At 41.3% G+C, this 19672-nt stretch overlaps 1 protein-coding gene across 2 annotated transcripts in view; it reads right to left on the bottom strand.

The window, feature by feature from the left end:
• The window catches only part of AKAP7 (A-kinase anchoring protein 7), a 414244-nt gene that overhangs the window by 353675 nt on the left and 40897 nt on the right, over positions 1–19672 (bottom strand). For both annotated transcript variants that reach the window (XM_073627283.1, XM_073627284.1), the window contains exons 3-4: positions 18086–18216; positions 14231–14367 (exon numbers count right to left, since the gene is read on the bottom strand). In XM_073627283.1, coding sequence (XP_073483384.1) covers positions 14231–14367; positions 18086–18216 — 268 coding nt within the window. The remainder of the gene's footprint in view (positions 1–14230; positions 14368–18085; positions 18217–19672) is intronic.

Genomic DNA, 19672 nt, shown 5'->3' with positions numbered 1-19672 from the left:
TCCAAAAAGGGGTCATTTTGGGGGTATTTGTACTTTTGATGGAAACTTCAGACATAATATTTTATATGGTTCTCGTGACTATAACTACCTTCATAGGCCAATTAGAACCTTTTTTCTAGTGTGTTTATGATTATTCAAATTGGTTTTTGCTCCTTGTACCTATAAGACTCCATCTTTTCCTCCCTTAGGTTGAAGATTGTAAAGGGATAGGCTGAGGTTTGTTCTGGCTGTCAGGTCCAAATTTAAACCTTATAGGTGTAATTCTAAAGATATAATGGGTTCATTTTTAATATGATTTGTCCATATTTTATATAACTTCATTGATAAATTTGGACACTAGTTCATATGTCCTTCCATAAGTTCCAGGCTAACTTTATTTTAATTCATTTTTATTTTTAATATTTCTTATATTTTTGTTACATATAGGTATTAAAAAACTAAAAGACAAAACAAGGGTTTTTCACACCACAGAGTCCCTTCATTTTAATAAACGTATAGTGTATTATAATATTCCTTTTCATTATAATAAGTGGATGGTGCATTTTAATATTATAGTCATGCACAACATATGTGCTGCAGAGTAGTCTTTTTTAGCTTTAATTGCGGTGTCAAGTTTTTTTTAAATCTGTTTTTTACTTATTAGATACCGGATGTTCTGGGGTGTCATGGATCGTCCTCTCTATTTCCCAACCCAGGGTACAAGCTCGAGCTTTTCCGGTTTTTTAATCATGGTCCGCCTCTATAGGAGGCTTTCAATGACAGCCAGAACGAGGCTTGGTATATCCTTGCGCATGCCTAGTCGTGTGACAGGCCGGCGCTGAAATGAGGCTTGGCTGTAATTCCGTTTTGTTTTTTTCGTTTTGGTTTTCTGTTCACGTTCCGCCCTGAAGGCGGTCTTCAATGATAGCTTGGTTGAATCTCTGCGCATGCCCTGTCGTATGACGGACATGGGCGGAGACGGGGCGTGGCTATACTTTGTTTGTTTATATATAAGGTGATGGTTCATTGCGTCGCCCGTGCCCCGTAGAAGACGTCACGTATGACGAAACATGTAGGGCGTGGCCTCGCAGTGCTTGCCATCACGTGTTCCTGATTTCTTGTTTGCACGGGCGTTCAGCCTCTGTTTTTATGCCGGCTTTTTAGATGTAACGTTTTTTCCTATATTGGAACTTTTTACATATATATCTGTGGTTTATTTTAACCAATAAATCCCTAACATTACTACACTATTGGAGTTCTTCCCCTTGTTTTTCTTAAATATGGACTCTCCCACTCCTGAGTCTCCCCTCTGATGCTGGAGCAGTTGGACCAGTCGGATCAGATTGAAGTCGGTGGTGCACGCTGACAGGACCCGGACATCAACATTCCATCTGTCCCCGCAGAGGGTTATATCTGCAAGCCCATACGACCTTGCCATAGAGGAGGTCCAACGAATGGGGTAAGGGTACATCCATTACTCCTCTTCTGCAATCAATGTGTATTCGGAAATGTTCTTTACAACTTATTACTTTCCTGGTTTTGTGATGTGATACACCAAAGGGACTTTTTTCTTTCTTTTCACTTTATTTTGCTTAACCTATTCATGGACTGATTATAGGTGTTTTTCGGATGTATGACTGTTTATATCTTATTTTCAGAATATTCAAAATTTTTTTCTGATCTTTGAGAGAGGATTTCATGCACTTGTCGTTGCTTTATTAATTTTTGCTGGGATTCATATATAAATTGTGTCTCCGAGCATTATCCCAATTATATTATTGCTAGCGCACAATTTTTTATTTATATATTTGTACTTTCCTGGCTTGTTAGGGTCTCAAGAAATGAGATAGGCCATCAGTGCATCAGGTGTGATCAATTTTCAGAGATTGGCACCATAGCTTGTGGATTCTATAACTTTCACGAAGACCAAATAATATACACCGATTCGGGTTATTTTTACCAAAGATATGTAGCAGTATAAATTTTGGCCAAAATTTATGAAGAAAAATTACTAATTTTCCAAATTTTATAACAGAAACTAAGAAAAATGTATTTTTTTTTTACAGAATTGTCTTTTTTCTTTTATGGCTCAAAAAAAAAACCCAGCAGTGATTAAATACCACCAAAAGACAGCTCTATTTGTGTGAAAAAAAGGACAAAAATTTCATATAGGTACAGTGTTGCATGACTAATTGTCATTCAAAATGTGAGAGCACCGACAGCTGAAAATTGGTCTGGTTAGGAAGGGGGTTTAAGTTCCCAGTGGGTAAGAGGTTAAAGAAGATTTCTCTAGGTTGAGAATCTAACCTAGGTATTCCAGGTAGTTGACTGTGGTGACTATACTTAGGTATAAGCGGGCTACCGACTGGTCCATCAAAAGCAGGTCGTCTAGGTAAGCTATAATCGCTATACCTTGAGCCCTTAATCTGGCCAGAGGAGGGGCCAGGACCTTTGTAAACACCCGAGGTGCAGTAGCTAGACCGAAAGGCAGAGCTACAAACTGAAAATGGAGCTTTTCTACCTCGAAACATAGATATTTCTGGTGAGCATGGAAAATAGGCACATGCAGGTATGCATCCTTGATGTCAACTGACGCCAGAAGTTCTCCTCCTTGTAGGATGAAGACAACTGATCGGATTGATTCCATGCGAAAAGAGCAGATTTTCAGGAATCGAAATAGATCTTAGAGATCTAGAATGGGTCTGACATCTCCATTTGGTACCGTGAAAAGGCTTGAATAAAACCTCAACCCCTGCTCTTCCATGGGGATCACCATGATCATTTTTTGAGACAAAAGTCAGTCCAATGCTTGAAAGAAAATTCTTTTTCTCTGGATCTTTGGCTGGGAAAACGAGGAGACGGGAATTCTCGGAATTCTAGTTTGAAATCTAGAACTATTGTGGAGACCCCCCCATCTGTTTCGAAACTCTTCCTGCCAGAACCTTGAGAACTGCAGAAGTCGAGCGAGCGGGGGGCGCCCCTTCATAAAGAGGCTTTTTAGCATTCTGTCTTGTATTTCCTTCCCTAGGACTTCTTTTGTCCCTGGGGTTGACTCTGAGGTTTACCTGTTGAACCTGGCGGTGGGGGCCGTCGCGGCTGATGCCCCTGGCCCTAGAGAAGGCGCCCATTTGAGGGACGATGAGGGACGATGAGGGACAATGAGGGACGTTTAATTCTTCTCTTAACTGGGAAAATGGTCTTTTTCCACTTTAAATTTTTTGGATGTATTTGTCCAAAATCATTCCCAAACATCTGTTCACCACAGAAAGGAAAAAAAAAAAACAGCCAAGAGTTTTTTGCATGGCGCTTCGGCTGACCAATTTTTCAACCATAAGATTCTACGTATATACACCAGCCCAAGCATAAGGCGCGAGGCCTGAAGAATAGAATCTCTCATAGCGTCAACTGCAAAACATAAAGCCCCTGGCAGCTCGGAAACTTTCTGGGCCTGCTGATTAGGGATAACCTTGAGCACCTGTCTCAACTGGTCCCTCAAGGATTGACATACACCAATTGTCGCCACTGCAGGTTGAGACACTGAACCTGCCAAAGAAAATGTGTTTTTAAACAGGAATTCCAAGTTCTTATCGGTTGAATCCCTAAGCATTTGAGTGTTGTCAACCAGACAAGTCAAATTTTTATTCACAGAGGATATAGCCGCGTCAATTGCTGGTATATCCCACACTTTAGTGAATTTTTCCTCCATAGGATAAAGTACTGAGAACTTTTTAGGAGGATAAAAATGCTTATCTGGGTGATCTCACTCAGAATACATAAGCTGTTCCAGCAAAGAATGGACAGGAAAAGCACGCAAAGCCTGAGAAGGTTTTAGCGAACCCAAAAAGAAGTGGGCCTCCAGCCGACTCAGTTAAGGGCAGCTTAAATGTGGAGCGGACCATCTCAGTAAGATGAAACTTCTTCTGAAGGTTCTTCCACAATTGATCCCCTGGAAGTGGAGTCATCAGCCTCTTCATGAATAAATATATACGCTGCACTTTCCAAAGTCATACACTATACCAGTGTAAAAAGAAACATATAAAAAACCTCCAATAGTGAAAAAAACTGTCTTTCCTAACAGTGGATAGTGACAATAGTGCAATATATGAACACATATATTAAAAATAAACATTACACATATATTAAAAATAAAATATGTGTATATAAAAGCATAAACAATGATGATAATAGATATAAAGTGCTACTGTGCAAAGAGGTGCAATTCCCACTTTTAAAATCCTGTATAGATGATCATTGACCCACTAATGCATAAAAAAGTGCTCCTGTGCATGTGCATAGCATCCAGTATTATATAGTATATCAATATTGCATTGCTGGGTTGTTCAAAGAAGTGCTCCCGTACAAGTGTATGGTATCCAAAAAGAGTCTATCCAGATGTAATAAAGTCCATGCGATTATAAAACTGCTAAGTGCAATAAAGTTCATGCGATGATAAAATCCAGAACATGCCGTGGTGTTCCTCACTCTGGTGCTCCCCTTAGGTATTTAATGCTCACCTCAGAGCGTGCGACCTTGCAACTAAGCGCAGTCAAAACACGCATATGAACCACCTCTAGACTCTTGTAGTTACACCAGAATCCTGGACTCATCAGTATGGTACCTCGGTGAGTGTATAAAATAAAGACTTGATAGTGTAATAGAGTTTTAACAGTTTAATAAACAGAAAGCAAAAAAGGCCCCCAACTGGGGTACTCACATAGAATGCATGTGACAACCCAGGAGAATCTGTAAATTTATTTTTAATATATGTGTAATATTTATATTTATTTTTAATATATGTGTTCATTTATTGCACTATTGTCACTATCCACTGTTAGGAAAGACTGTTTTTTTTTTTTACTATTGGAGGTTTTTTATATGTTTCTTTTTACACTGGTATAGTGTATGACTTTGGAAAGCACAGCGTATATATTTATTCATGTATTTATATATTTATTTATTATCCACATTTGCATGATATATGAGGCATGTTTAACGCTTGCAGCTGATTTTTGATAATTAAGGCATTTTGGATTAGTGGAGGATCACAGGACTCTTTATATTTTAGCTATCAGCCTCTTCATGGTCCCCTGAGGGGAATTCATCCTCTCCCACCCATTGTTCCTCTGTTTGAGGGTCCTGGGCAGTAGAAGGGGACCTATCGCGTTTTCTCCTATTCTGGGAAGATGCGATTAAAGCAGCTATCTTTTCCAATTCCACAAAGGCTGAGGAGAAAACTTCCTCAGTAACATAGACAGGGGCTGAAATGGTGAAAACAATTGCAACCCTTGATGCTAAGTAAACGTGCCCTGGAATGCCTGTGTTACCTCACTCACATGCCATCGTCTGCTACTGTGTCCCTCTGTAGCCAAATGCAACCTGGCAAATGGAGCACTTATAGCTTTTTACAGCCCTGCGTTGTAGACGTTGAGAGACATCAATGCCACGCTAAGCTACGCCCCTCCGTCTTCCCGCCATGCCCCCCCCTCTTTTAAAAAAAAGACTGTTTCCCACGCGCGTACGTGCGGCCTCCGATCCGACTGGATCGGCGTGAGGGGGGATAATGGCGAGGAGGAGAGCAGGAGGAAGAGAAAGAGAGCCGCCGCTGCTATGGCGGTGGGAAAGGGAGCAGAGCGGCATACCGCCGACCGTCTTGGAATCCCTCTCCTATTTCTGGAGAGAGGAGAGAAACTCCTGCCCAGGTGGGGGGCGTTTTTGTAAAAAATCCCCTCCAACATCTTACCAGAGGCTTGGGACTGCTTGGCTGGAGGAAGCCTGCAGCTTCTGCTGAGATATGAGAAGTATGAACCAGGTACAGCTCCCAGTGGTGACTTTTAGGCATAACAACATTTACTTTAACCACTTCAGCCCCAGAGGGATTTACCCCCTTCCTGACCAGAGCACTTTTTACAATTTGGCACTGCGTCGCTTTAACTGCTAATTGCGCGGTCATGCAATGCTGTACCCAAACGAAATTTACGTCCTTTTTTCCCACAAATAGAGCTTTATTTTGATGGTATTTGATCACCTCTGCGATTTTTATTTTTTGTGCTATAAACGGAAAAAGACCGAACATTTGGAAAAAAAATTATATTTTCTACTTTTTGTTATAAAAAAAATCCAATGAACTCAATTTTAGTCATACATTTAGGCCAAAATGTATTCGGCCACATGTCTTTGGTAAAAAAAAATGTCAATAAGCGTATATTTATTGGTTTGCGCAAAAGTTATAGCGTCTACAAACTAGGGTACATTTTCTGGAATTTACACAGCTTTTAGTTTATGGCTGCCTATCTCATTTCTTGAGGTGCTAAAATGGCAGGGCAGTACAAATCCCCCCCCCCAAATGACCCCATTTTGGAAAGTAGACACCCCAAGGAAATTGCTGAAAGGCATGTTGAGCCCACTGAATATTACATTATTTGTCCTAAGTGATTGAATAGTGATAAAAAAAAAAAAAATTACAAAAAGTTGTCACTAAATGATATATTGCTCACACATGCCATGGTTATGTGTGGAATTGCGCCCCAAAATACATTTAGCTGCTTCTCCTGAGTATGGCTTCTCCTGATCCATAAAATGCCAAGATGGCACAACCCCCCCCCCCCCAAATTACCCCATTTTGGAAAGTAGACACCCCAAGCTATTTGCTGAGAGGCATGTTGAGTCCATGGAATATTTTATATTTTGCCACAAGTTGCAGGAAAATTACAAACTTTTTTTTTTTTTTTGCACAAAGTTGTCACTATATGATATATTGCTCACACAGTCCATGGCCATATGTGGAATTGCACCCCAAAATACATTCTGCTGATTCTCCTGAGTACAGGAATTCCACACGTGTGAGACTTTTTGGGAGCCTAGCTGCATACGGGGCCCCGAAAACCAATCACCGCCTTCAGGATTTCTAAGGGCGTACATTTTTGATTTCACTCCTCACTACCTATCACAGTTTCGAAGGCCATAAAATGCCAAGATAGCACAAAACCCCCCCCAAATGACCCAATTTTGGAAAGTAGACACCCCAAGCTATTTGCTGAGAGGAATGGTGAGTATTTTGCAGCTCTCATTTGTTTTTGAAAATTAAGAAAGACAAGAAAAATGTTTTTTTTTTTCTTTTTTCAATTTTCAAAACTTTGTGACAAAAAGTGAGGTCTGCAAAATACTCACCATACCTCTTAGCAAATAGCTTGGGGTGTCTACTTTCCAAAATGGGGTCATTTGGGGGGGATTTGTGCCATCTGGGCATTCCATGTCCTCCAAAACTGTGATAGGCAGTGAAGAGTGAAATCAAAAATTTACAACCTTAGAAAGCCTGAAGGCGGTGCTTGGTTTTCGGGGTCCCCTACACGGCTAGGCTCCCAAAAAGTCTCACATGTGGTATCCCCGTACTCAGGAGAAGCAACAGAATGTATTTTGGGGTGTAATTTCACATATTCCATGGCATGTTTGAGCAATATATCATTTAGTGACAACTTTGTGCAATAAAAAATAAAAAATGTGTCTTTTTCCCGCAACTTGTGTCACAATATAAAATATTCCATGGACTCCACATGCCTCTCAGGAAATAGCTTGGGGTGTCTACTTTCCAAAATGGGGTCATTGGGGGGGGGGGGGGGGGGGGTGAACTGTTTTATGCACAACATTTAGAAGCTTATGTCACACATCACCCACTCTTCTAACCACTTGAAGACAAAGCCCTTTCTGACACTTTTTGTTTACATGAATTGTTTTCCTTTTTTTTGCAAGAAAATGACTTTGAACCCCCAAACATTATATTTTTTTTAAAGCAAAGGCCCTACAGATTAAAATGGTGGGTGTTTCATTTTTTTTTTCACACAGTATTTGCGCAGCGATTTTTCAAATGCATTTTTTTGGGAAAAAACACACTTTTTTAAATTTTAATGCACTAAAACACACTATATTGCCCAAATGTTTGATGAAATAAAAAAGATGATCTTAGGCCGAGTACATGAATACCAAACACGACATGCTTTAAAATTGCGCACAAACGTGCAGTGGCGACAAACTAAATACATTTTTAAAAGCATTTACAGGTTACCACTTTAGATTTACACAGGAGGTCTACTGCTAAAATTACTGCCCTTGATCTGACCTTCGCGGTGATACCTCACATGCATGGTGCAATTGCTGTTTACATTTGACGCCAGACCGACGCTTGCGTTCGCCTTTGAGCGAGAGCAGTTGGGGACAGGGGTGCTTTTTTTTTTTTTTTATTTTTTTTTTGCTTTTTTTTATCTTATTTTTAAACTGTTCCTTTCATTTTTATTTTATCATTTTTATTGTTATCTCAGGGAATGTAAATATCCCCTATGATAGCAATAGGTAATGACAGGTACTCTTTTTTGAAAAAAATTGGGGCCTATTAGACCCTGGATCTCTCCTCTGCCCTCAAAGCATCTGACCACACCAAGATCGGTGTGATAAAATGCTTTCCGAATTTCCCAATGGCGCATTTACATCCGGCGAAGTCATAAAAGGCTCGTAGCTTCCGGTTTCTTAGGCCATAGAGATGATTGGAGCCATTCTGGTCTCTGATCAGCTCTATGTTCAGCTGGCCGAATCACCGGCTGCATTCTCAGGTTCCCTGTTGGGACAGGAGAGCCAGAGGAAAACATGGAAGACGGTGGGGGGGAATTCCCTCCCACTGCTTGTAAAAACAGTCTAGAGGCTAATTAGCCGCTAGGATTGCTTTTACATGAAAGCCGACCGCTGGCTGAAAAGAATGATACCAAGATGATACCTAAACCTGCAGGCATCATTCTGGTATAACCACTCAAAGTCCAACAACATACATACATACGTACGATGCTGGTTCTTGTTGGGCATATATTGTAAACTTTTTTTTCATGCAGCCTGTAGGCTGAAAGAAAAAGAGATTGATCGGTGGGTATGCCCACCATTAGAATACCTCCCTTCATCCACTACTTCTAATGATGGGCATACATGCACCATTTATATATGCCGAAGCATGGGGGCATCCGCCCCAAAAGGTAGGAGCAAATCGCTCCTCCGCCCCTATACTTCGGCATATATGCTCTTTTTTTTTTTTAACTGTGGTGGTGAAATCACCTCCTACAGGGCTGGAGTCACGGCATTATGTATCGTGGGAACAAACGCTGTTGCTGTCAAGATAAATAAATCCACGCTGCAACTGAATGGCGTACCTGCTAAGCAAATGATGGTTAACAATAAAACAAAGTAACATTACAGTATAACAGTAAGACTTACCATACCTGCAAAGCAAATACAAAAAAAAAAATAGTAAAAAATAAAACATTTTTTAACACAACCTGTGCCTAATAAATATATATATATATATATATATATATATATATATATATATATATATATATATATATATATGCCGAAGCATGGGGGCATCCACCCGCAAAAGGTAGGAGCAAATCGCTTCTCTGCCCCCATGCTTCGGCATATATGCTCTTTTTTAAACTGTGGTGGTGAAATCACCTCCGACAGCGCTGGAGTCACGGCTTTATGCATCGTGGGAGCAAACGCTGTTGCTGTCAAGATAAATAAATCCGCTCTGCAGCTGAATGGCGTACCTGAAAACAAAAAAATGGTTAACAATAAAACACAGTAAACAGTAAAGTATAAAAAAATTCCATACCTGAAAAGCATGTATAGAAGCTCTGTATAGAACATGAGTGTTCAGCAAAGCCAATTGAAATAAATAAACAGACACTTTCTTGTACCAGCGTCTGGCGTACGGCGCAAACAACTGGTTGTTGAGGTCCACCCCTCCCAATTTTGGTTATATTCATGGACACAGAGGGGTTTCTCCACAACACCAGTCGCCGTAGCAATTTGGACCGTCGTGTCTGCATGAAGGGAGGTAAGAACGAAAACATTCTTATTATCCCTCCACTTCATAGTGAGCAAGTTATTACACTTAAAGCAGTCTCTCTCCCCCAGCCTAAGACAGGAATCTACAAGCCGCTGGGGAAAGCCCCAGCAATTAGGTCGCACGGTGCCATATGCTCCAATCTGCTGATTAAACAAGTAACTAAAAAGTGGCATGCTCGTGTAATAATTGTCCACGTACAAGTGGTAGCCCTTTCTGAATAAGGGTGACACCAAGCCCCACACAATCTTGCCAACGTTTCCTATGTAGTCAGGGCAGTTTGTCGGCTCTACGTGGCTATCTTTTCCCTTGTAAACCATAAAACTACATGTATAGCCTGTGGCCCTATCACACAGCTTATACATCTTGACCCCGTATCTGGCACACTTGCTGGGAAGGTACTGTTTGAATGACAAGCGGCCAGGAAACTTAATCAGGGACTCATCAACGCAGACAACTTGATAGGGAGTAAACAAGCCTGCAAAACGTTGGTTGAAGTGGTTTACAAGAGCCTGAATTTTGTAGAGCCGATCGTATCCAGGGTCTCCACGAGAACGACAGAGTTCATTGTCATTGAAGTGCATGAACCACAAGATCTGCTCGTATCGTGCCCTGGTCATGGAGGCAGAGAACAAGGGTATATGGTGAATTGGGTCAGTGGACCAATATGACCGCAACGCACTCTTTTTAATTATGCCCATGTTGAGGGAAAGGCCCAGAAAGAGCTTAAATTCGGAAACCGTAACTGGTCTCCAATCTCTGGCAAGGAAGGACTGGGGAATAGTGGCGATGTGTTGACCAGCGCACAAATTGCTTTGGTCCACAATAGATCTATAGAAATCTTCGGTGAAAAACAGCGAATAAAAATCAAGTGACGTAAAATCAACTGTTTCCACTTGAATGCCGGGTTGGCCAGTGAATGGGGGAAGTACGGGTGCTGCAGAAGTGGTGGGTTCCCAATTAGGATTTGCGAATGCAGCAGGAAGGGCACTATGGGCATGACGGGCCTGTGTTCGTCTTCTTGGTGGCAGCGGGACACTACTTGTGCTTGCCACCTCACCAGCTTGAACTGCACTTATGGGACTCGCCACGTGATACTGCAGTGCTGGATTGACTACGACCAGGGTGTACTAGGCTGCTGGTGCTTGCCAGTTCACCAGAAGGAATAGCGGCGCTAGTACTGTTCTGCTCCATACGAGGGACCTGCTGTTCTTGCACATCAATGACAGAAGAAGAAGATCGGGGTCTGGTAAGCCTGACCTTGGCAGGGACTACAACTCCGTTGTCAGAGCCATCTGTCATGGAGCCGCTGTCCTCTACAGGATCATATTCTGAGCCTGAATCTGACAGATGAGTGACTTCCTCTTCACTATCTGTCATGCTCAGAAACATGTAGGCCTCTTCACTAGTGTACCTTCGATTTGCCAATTTGGGCTCTAAATTTAGTGGTACACTAGTGAGACTCACAGGTAAAAAAGCTCCTGACTGTTAGCGACAGTCGTATTAAAACCCTACCAAAAAACAGTTAGCGATCACAGGGATCAGGCCTGACTCGGCGAACGCTGCAGTTATGTGTGTTTAGTGTTTTGTGACAGTGATCGATCGATACTGCACTTGGGTGGGCTGGGCTGGGCTGGGCGGAGGGGCAAAACGCAGGTGCTAGCAGGTATCTGGGCTGATCCCGCTATCACTGCGCTTTTGGGAACCCTAAACTGCTGGGGGCGCTAGTATAGATCTGTTCAGACCAGATATTGATCCGTTCAGATACTATACCACTAAGAGAGGTGTATGCTGCGTGCATGGGTGTTAGCAGTACTGGCACTAACCTGACGCTGCCTGGGGCGACACAGACCCTATCTGACCCTAAAACCCAACTTGTATCACCCGCCGGGTGATCAGGGGGTTAAACCTTTATTAGGTAATAAACGGTGGGTGCCCTGACACTATAAAAAATAACTAACCAACCAGCGTCACCCGTAACAGTTATACGGTGATCACTGGTAAAAGGGTTAACTAGGGGGCAATCAGGGGGTTAAAACTTTTACTAGGTAGTATATGGGGGTCCCTGATGCTATAAAACGCTGATGGCGAACCTAAATACCTCCCTAACTAGCGTCACCTGTGACACTAATACAGCGATCAGAAAAACGATCGCTTAGTGACACTGGCGACGGGGGGGGGGGGGGGGGGATGGGGGGGTGATCACGGGGTTAAACCTTTATTAGGGGGAAGGGTTAGGGCGGTACCTTAGACCTAAAGGGGCCTACCACTAACTGCCATACCACTTATAACGGTCACAAATGACACCAATGCAGTAATCAGTAAAAAAAAAAAACTGCTATTGGTTTCACTGTGACAGGGGGTGCAGGGGAGTGATTGGGGGGTGAAAAGTGTGCCTAGAGTGTTCTACTGTTAGTGTAGTGTTGGTGCACTTACTTGGATGTTTTCTTTCCTCTGCGCGGGAACAAAAAGACCGACACGAGGAGAGATGACATCACTTCCTCTGCAGCTGTTTACATTACAGCAGCAGAGGAAGATTGTTGGGATCGATCGCGAGGGGGTGGCCATGAATGAGTGGCCTCCCCCTCAGCACGGATCACTCCCCTAACGATACCGATCGCCTTGGGCACTGGGGGGGGCACAATGCGCCCCCCGCCCGCGGGAGGTAAATCACGTATCAGATGCGTGATTTTGCCTGCCCGTGCCATTCTGCCGCAGTATATCTGCGTTAGGTGGTCGGCAAGTGGTTAAAGGAGAAAATCCATAAGAACTGTAAAATTCCTTAGGAATATCCACTTACCTTATCCTGCCTCAGGATTCTGTGGTAAAACAGACCCAATCTTCACCCCTCACGGTGGGCTCCGTTAAAAAGTCTTCAAGGACCGGGGTTCCTTTTTATCGGGGTACCACTCTCCCTATAGCACCCCGCCAGGAAGCTTTATGGCTAAAAAAACCAAAGCACTGGATCCCGGGGTCCAGCTCTCAAAAAAGAGAAGCGTTATGGGCTAAACCTCGTTTCTTCCGCCACGAGGACGGGTGGCCTGAAAAGACACTTTGAATGGATCTGGCTGCATAGCTTGCCCCAGCAAAAATTACTCCAGTGGAGCTCAGCATAGCACATCTTTATTTGTGACCAACACCTAAGATACTGGCGAAAAAACTGAGGTACTCCCAGTAATGGGAGGGGTTATATAGGGAGTGAACTTCCTGTCTTAGGGTGTGCCAGTGTCCATCACCTAAAGGTGGCCTATATAACCACATAGAAACTACTATGGCTCTGTGTCCCGTGATGTACGATAAAGAAACACCCTTTTTTTTCTTTTTTTGAAGCAAAGGTGTTTCAGTGCCAACCTTTGCTCCAGTATGTTGACAGCAGGTTAAAAGATGAAGACTTACCCACACTCCCCCCCCTGCCTTATTAATTAATTAGGCTATGCTAACACTTCTGCAGCTTTCATTAAAACAATACCTAGTGATCCTGCCATGAAAGTCCTTGTGTAGGAACTTCCGGTTATAGGAAGACAATGCCCTGTCCCCATCTCTCAATGATTCTCCTAGGTTGTCACACGCATTCCCAATGGTTCCCCTAGGCCAGGGATATGCAATTAGCGGACCTCCAGCTGTTGCAAAACTACAAGTCCCATCATGCCTCTGCCTCTGGGTGTCATGCTTGTGGCTGTCAGAGTCTTACTATGCCTCATGGGACTTGCAGTTCTGCAACAGCTGGAGGTATACTAATTGCATATCCCTAGGCTGTCATTCTGTCACATGCTCTCCCAAATGAGACTGCCAGCAGCCGTGCCAAGCATGTCCCACTGTTGTCACCATGAGGGAAACGTCACTGAGAAATGGTATGCAGCAGCGACTGACGTGTATGCATGTAGACAGGAAGTAGCTGCAAAAAGGGCTGCAGCTACTTGCAACAAAGAATGAAGAAAGGTAAAACAGTATTGTGCACAAGGGAAGTTCACCTTTATTTAAAAAAAAATTGTTTATGACACATTGGCATTCAGTTAGGGGTTACTTGTACTTTAAATGTAGATATAACAAGCACTATACGAACATGATGTAAAAGTAATATTACTAGCCTAAGGCATGGTATTCTCTAACATACAGGCAAATGCACAATTTAGCAGAATATGGCAAAAATATTTTAACCTAACCAAACATTTTTTGTGGCACAGTCTGTGCAAGGTTTAAATATAATATGCAAAATATGCTGAAATATTATACAGGTTCTTCAGATGTGCTTTTCACTGAATTCCAAATATAGCTTTTCCACATTGTAATTATTGTTTAAGCTGCCAAGCAATAAAGTTCTGGGAGAATAGTCTATTGTCCTAAAAAAAACAGTAAGCTGATACTTACAAAGTAACATCTTCTTCACTGGCTAAATGCATCACAAAGAGGGTGATATGGTAAGAACCCTTTGGAATCATAGCTTTGGAAAGTCTATTATCCTTCTGTAAAACTGAATCTTGAATAGTCTGGATGTCATCGTGAATCTAAACAAGTAGATGAAGTGAATCACATAAAATATAGCATGCCAAAATGTAAAGTAAATGCTATAAAGTCATCTTTGGCACCGATTGTTAGGCATTCTAATATAAATTTGTGACTGCAACAGCCACACTCTTCTAGGAAGGCTTTTCACAAGATTTAATGTGCAACGTGCCCATGGGAACTTGTGCTCACTGAGCCAAATCTAAGGTCAGGTACTGATGTTGAAAGAAAAGACATCACAAATGGCATTCCAATTCAAGCCAAAGGTATAAAATGGGGGTTTAGGGCAAGCTCTGTGCCATAAAAAATTAGTTTTTATGGACCTGCACAGAATGTCATTAGGCTGGAACAGAAAAAGGCCTTCTCCAAACTATTGCCAAAAAGTTGGGAGCACACAATTGTCTTCCTTGTGTTTGCATGGTGAAGCATTAAAATGGTTGCAAACCCCATCTTCATCAATTTTAAAAGACATTCACCTTTTTACACTTTGCTCTATACAAATCCAAATCGCATTAGTTGTACCTCAGTTTTATAATCCCACTGCCTCTCACAGCCCTGTGAATGTCTCCAGGACGTGGCCGTGTCTACGCTTGGGAGGTGGAGACATAATAACACTGACTCTCCTTTGTACACGCCCCCAAAAATCACAGTAGCGCAGCTTAGGAGCACACGCGTCACTCCTGGCACGACCCAATGTGCGTATGTCAAAGCTACCCAGTGCCAGGAATGTCAATATATCAGAGTGCTGGGTAGCTTTGGTAAGGAACAGACAATCATAGGGGAGCTGGAGGAGGTAGGAGAAATCTAGCTGGAGTTGCTGTGCACGGCTCCGGGACACACGCCCACTGCTTGTACTTAAGACAGATTATTAGTCTGTCAGTCACAAACAGGGTGTGGGACACAAATTTTTTGGAAATTTTTTTTTCAGTGTAGGAAGACAGGGAGGATTTTAAATGACTGCCTGCTCCTTCTACTGGTCAAACCAGGTACAGATGATTTCTTCTGCTTTACAGGGTGAGGTAGACTGGTCAGTCTAAGGAATAAATAGGTTTTTTTATATATTTTTGGGGGATATTTATTATAGCAAAAAGTAAAAAATAATGCGTCTTTTTCAAAATTCGCTCTTTTTTGTTTATAGCGCAAAAAATAAAAAACGCAGAGGTGATCAATACCACCAAAAGAAAGCTCTATTTGTGGGAAAAAAAGGACGTCAATTTTATTTGCGTGACTTGCACATTTTTGTGCGCTTTCGCAACACGTTTTTTGCATGATTTTCTGTTTAAAATGTAAAAAAAAATTAAATAAATAATAAATAAAATAGATACACAAATAACTAAAAATCATCATAAATAAATGAATATGTAATAATAAAAAAAATAATTAACCCCCAACCTTAAAAAATATATTACAAACATTAATAATATAAATAATAATCCTTTTTTATTATTATAAATTATTAGTAAACATAATAATTTATTTGTGTTTGGGTGTTTATTATTATTTTATTATTATTATTGTTTGTTTTGTTTTTTTAAGGGTTAGGGGTTAAAGCGGTTGTATACCCCACTTTGTGATTTTTACCTACAGGTAAGCCTATAATAGGGCCTACCTGTAGGTAAAATGAATATCTCCTAAACTTGCACCGTTTAGGAGATATTCACCCTGCATGCAGCCGCTGACGTCAGCGGCACATGCACTCTGAAGGTCCGGCATATTGTGCCGGACCTTCAGAGTTTCTTGCCAAAACCGAGGGCTCCCGTGCGCATGCGTGGGATTGATGACATCGCGTCTCCAGTCACTCACAGCACCAAAGCCTGGGAACCTGGAAGTAACGCCGGGGGAACATGTCAGCCCCCTCAGTGGTAATCAGGCGCCACTGGCGGGGGCTTCGTTCTAAGGTAAGTATTTTATAATGAGCTAGTATGCAGTGCATACTAGCTCATTATGACTTTGTTTTACAGGTTTTTTTTTCTTTGTTTTTTTTTTCCACAGGGTTTACAACCGCTTTAAGGTTAGAGGTTAATTATTTATTTCATTAGTATTTATGTATATATTTGTGTATTTTTTTGCATTCATTAGTAGTATTTTTAACACCCGGACCCTTAAAAAAAAAAAAAATTTATATTTATATATATATATATATATATATATATATATATATATATTTATTAATGATAATAATACTACAATAAATAAAATATTAATCTCTAATCCTAACCCCAACCCCTAATCCTAAGTGAATAATAATAAAAAAGAAATAAAAGCTGATGAAAAAGCTAAAAAGCTGAAAATCCTTGCAACAAACGATGCAACAGATGATAATTTTCTCTATTGGCTAATAAAAAAAAACACCAAAGCTCAAAAGCACTGTATAAAAACGCACATACAAACGCGTGAAAAAACGCATGGAAAAACGCTCAAAGGCGGCTATGCTCAGGTGTGAATGCATCCCAACGGCACCGTTCCAATAGAATTATCTGAACTCAATAAATTTGGAAGTGTGTTCACATACTTGTGGCCATGTAGTGTAGCTAAAAAGTTTTGGGTAGAGTGTATGGTGGTTAGGAATTTTGTCATATTTTTACCATTGTTTCTTTAGCTACTGGGAAAATTCTCTATTCCTTTATTTCCTGTATGGCCACAGAGACAGGAAATACATAAAATTACTCCAAAAAGGGGCACAGATGGTAATTAAACACTTTATCTAAAATAAAAAGGGGAAGTCATGAAAACATGGTTCTATAGCTGTTCGTGTCCTCACAAGACGCCAAGAGAAAATACCCCCAGTGGGGTCACTAATAAAAACCCGTTAAGCCACAACCCTTCCCCTATGAAAAAAAAAAAAATGATTTTGGCTGGAGTTGAATTTTAAAGGGGTTGTAATCCTATGCATTAAGGTGAAAAAACTTCTGACACTGACCAGCCCCCCAGTTTTACTCACCTGAGCCCATTTGTTTCCACGGCAGAGACGCGCTCTACCTCATTGCCCATTGTCTCGGCTCTCGATTGGATAGATTGATAGCAGCGCAGCCATTGGCTCCCGTTGCTGTCAATTAAATCCAATGACGCGGGTTCTGGGAGGCAAGGCCAAGTCCGGCATTCTGTGTCTATGGACGCAAAAGCCGGACACAGAAGCGCGCCTGCACGGGGACCCCCAAGGAGAGTGCTTCTCCTAGGTGGTTTCCTGATGCGGGGAGGACCTGATAGCGCCACCGGGGGACCCAAGAAGAGGTGGATAGGGGCCACTCTGTGCAAAACGAACTGCACAATGGAGGTAAGTATGACATGTTTGTTATTAAAAAAAAAAAAAAACACACACAAGGGTTAATAAGAATCTTTTAATTCTGCAGTATGCTATAATCTAAAACCTCCCTAGAATCATGGCCTACAAAATTACCCAGAGAAATCTCAGCTCTGAAATTAGGTTTAATATAAAAAGCCTTTAATATTTGCTGATAAACAGGGTATTGGGGATGCAGTGTTTCTGTAATCACAACACTAGTACTGATTGTGGACAGATCCTGCTATAAGTTTTTTTTAGTCACTTCCCTTCACAATTTAGACTGAAAGCTCTCACAAGCAGGGCACTCCTAACACTCCTGTATTGAGCTGTTTTGTGACTGTACTGTCTCACTTATTTTGTAAAGCACTGCTCAAACTGTTAGCAATCCTGTATAAAAATAAGAATTTGCAGAAGTGGTAAAAACCAAACACTAATACCTTAGAATTTGTAATAGGCAGGGACACAAAATAATTAGGCCTCTTTTGCTGTTTACTTTTATCATCATCTTCACTTTCTAACTTGTGTCTTTTCCTCTTCTTTTTCACCGTCTTGTTTGCTGCACTTGTGACTGAAAGAAATTAATTTAATGAAACACAGAAATACGAAAGACTGACAGCAAAAAGCAATCCGTTTTTTTTTCTTTTTTTTCAAAATTCTTGTCGACTGTATAGCTCTATGTTCATCCAAAGCATGTATAAATGCATTAGATCTCATTTAAACTGTCAAACTCTTTACTCTTTTGGTAAAGTAACGCTTTCTAATTAGATCCTTAAACTTTCCTCCTAATAGTTTTAACACCATGATACGGTCTACTAGAGCTCAGCTGTACATTGAAAATACCGGCGCAATAATCGTTATTCACAAATTTAATGTATTTATCCACTTTAAGACTGGGATAATTTTTCAAACTTGTTGTTTACAAGTTAAAAATATATTTTTTTTGCTAGGAAATTACTTAAGAGTCCCCAAACATTATATATTTTTTTTTTCTAACACCCTACAGAAAAAAATGGCGGTTGTTGCAATACTTTTTCACACCGTATTTGCGCATCGGTCTTACAAGCGCACTTTTTTTGGCAAAAATACACTTCTTTGAATTAAGAAAATAAGACAACAGTAAAAGTTAGCCCAATTATTTTACATTGTGAAAGATGATGTTATGCCGAGTAAATTAATACCTAACATGTCACGCTTCAAAATTGCGCCTGCTCGTAGAACAAAATTTTATCCTTAAAAATCTCCATATGCGACGTTTAAAAAAATTCTACAGGTTGCATGTTTTGAGTTACAGAGGAGGTCTAGGGCTAGAATTATTGCTCTTGCTCTAACGAACACGGTGATGCCTCACATGTGTGGTTTGAACACCGTTTTCAAATGCAGGCGCTACTCACATATGCGTTCGCTTCTGCATGTGATGTCAATTCTTATTTATTTTACTCTATTTAAAAAAAAAAAAGAATGTAAAAATAAAGAACAAAAATTGCGTGTCACTTTTATTCCTAATACAAGGAATGTAAATATTCCTTGTAGTAGAAAAAAGCATGACAGGACCTCTTAAATATGAGATCTGGGGTCAAAAAGACCTCAGATCTCATATTTACACAAAAATGCAATAAAATTTAAAAAAAAATGTTGTTTGAAAGAAATACAAAAAAAAAAAATAAATAAATAAAAATAAAAATGTCCCTTTAGGAAGCTATGGGCGGAAGTGACGTTTTGACGTCGCTACCACCCTGCCATGGTATGGAGCTGGGTGGGGGCCATCTTTCCCTCACTCAGCTCCATACCCCAGAGGGGAGAGGACGCGATCACCTCCGCTGCTGCCGGCAGCTCCGGTAAGCGGCGGAAACCACCGGACCACGGCGGGAGGGGGGGGCCCTCTCCCGTCCCCGATAAAAGTGATCTTGCGGCGAATCCGCCACTGAGACCACTTTTATCTGAAAACGGACTGCCCGCTGAAGAGGATACCTGGGTTATGGCAGCTAGCTGCTGCCATAACGCTATTCCTCTTCAAATTGCCGCCG

The sequence above is a fragment of the Aquarana catesbeiana genome, linkage group LG04, assembly GCF_042186555.1.
Source record: "Aquarana catesbeiana isolate 2022-GZ linkage group LG04, ASM4218655v1, whole genome shotgun sequence".
NCBI lineage: Eukaryota > Metazoa > Chordata > Amphibia > Anura > Ranidae > Aquarana > Aquarana catesbeiana.
Note: the sequence above shows the minus strand (reverse complement) of the source record. Positions and strands in the feature narration are given on the sequence as shown.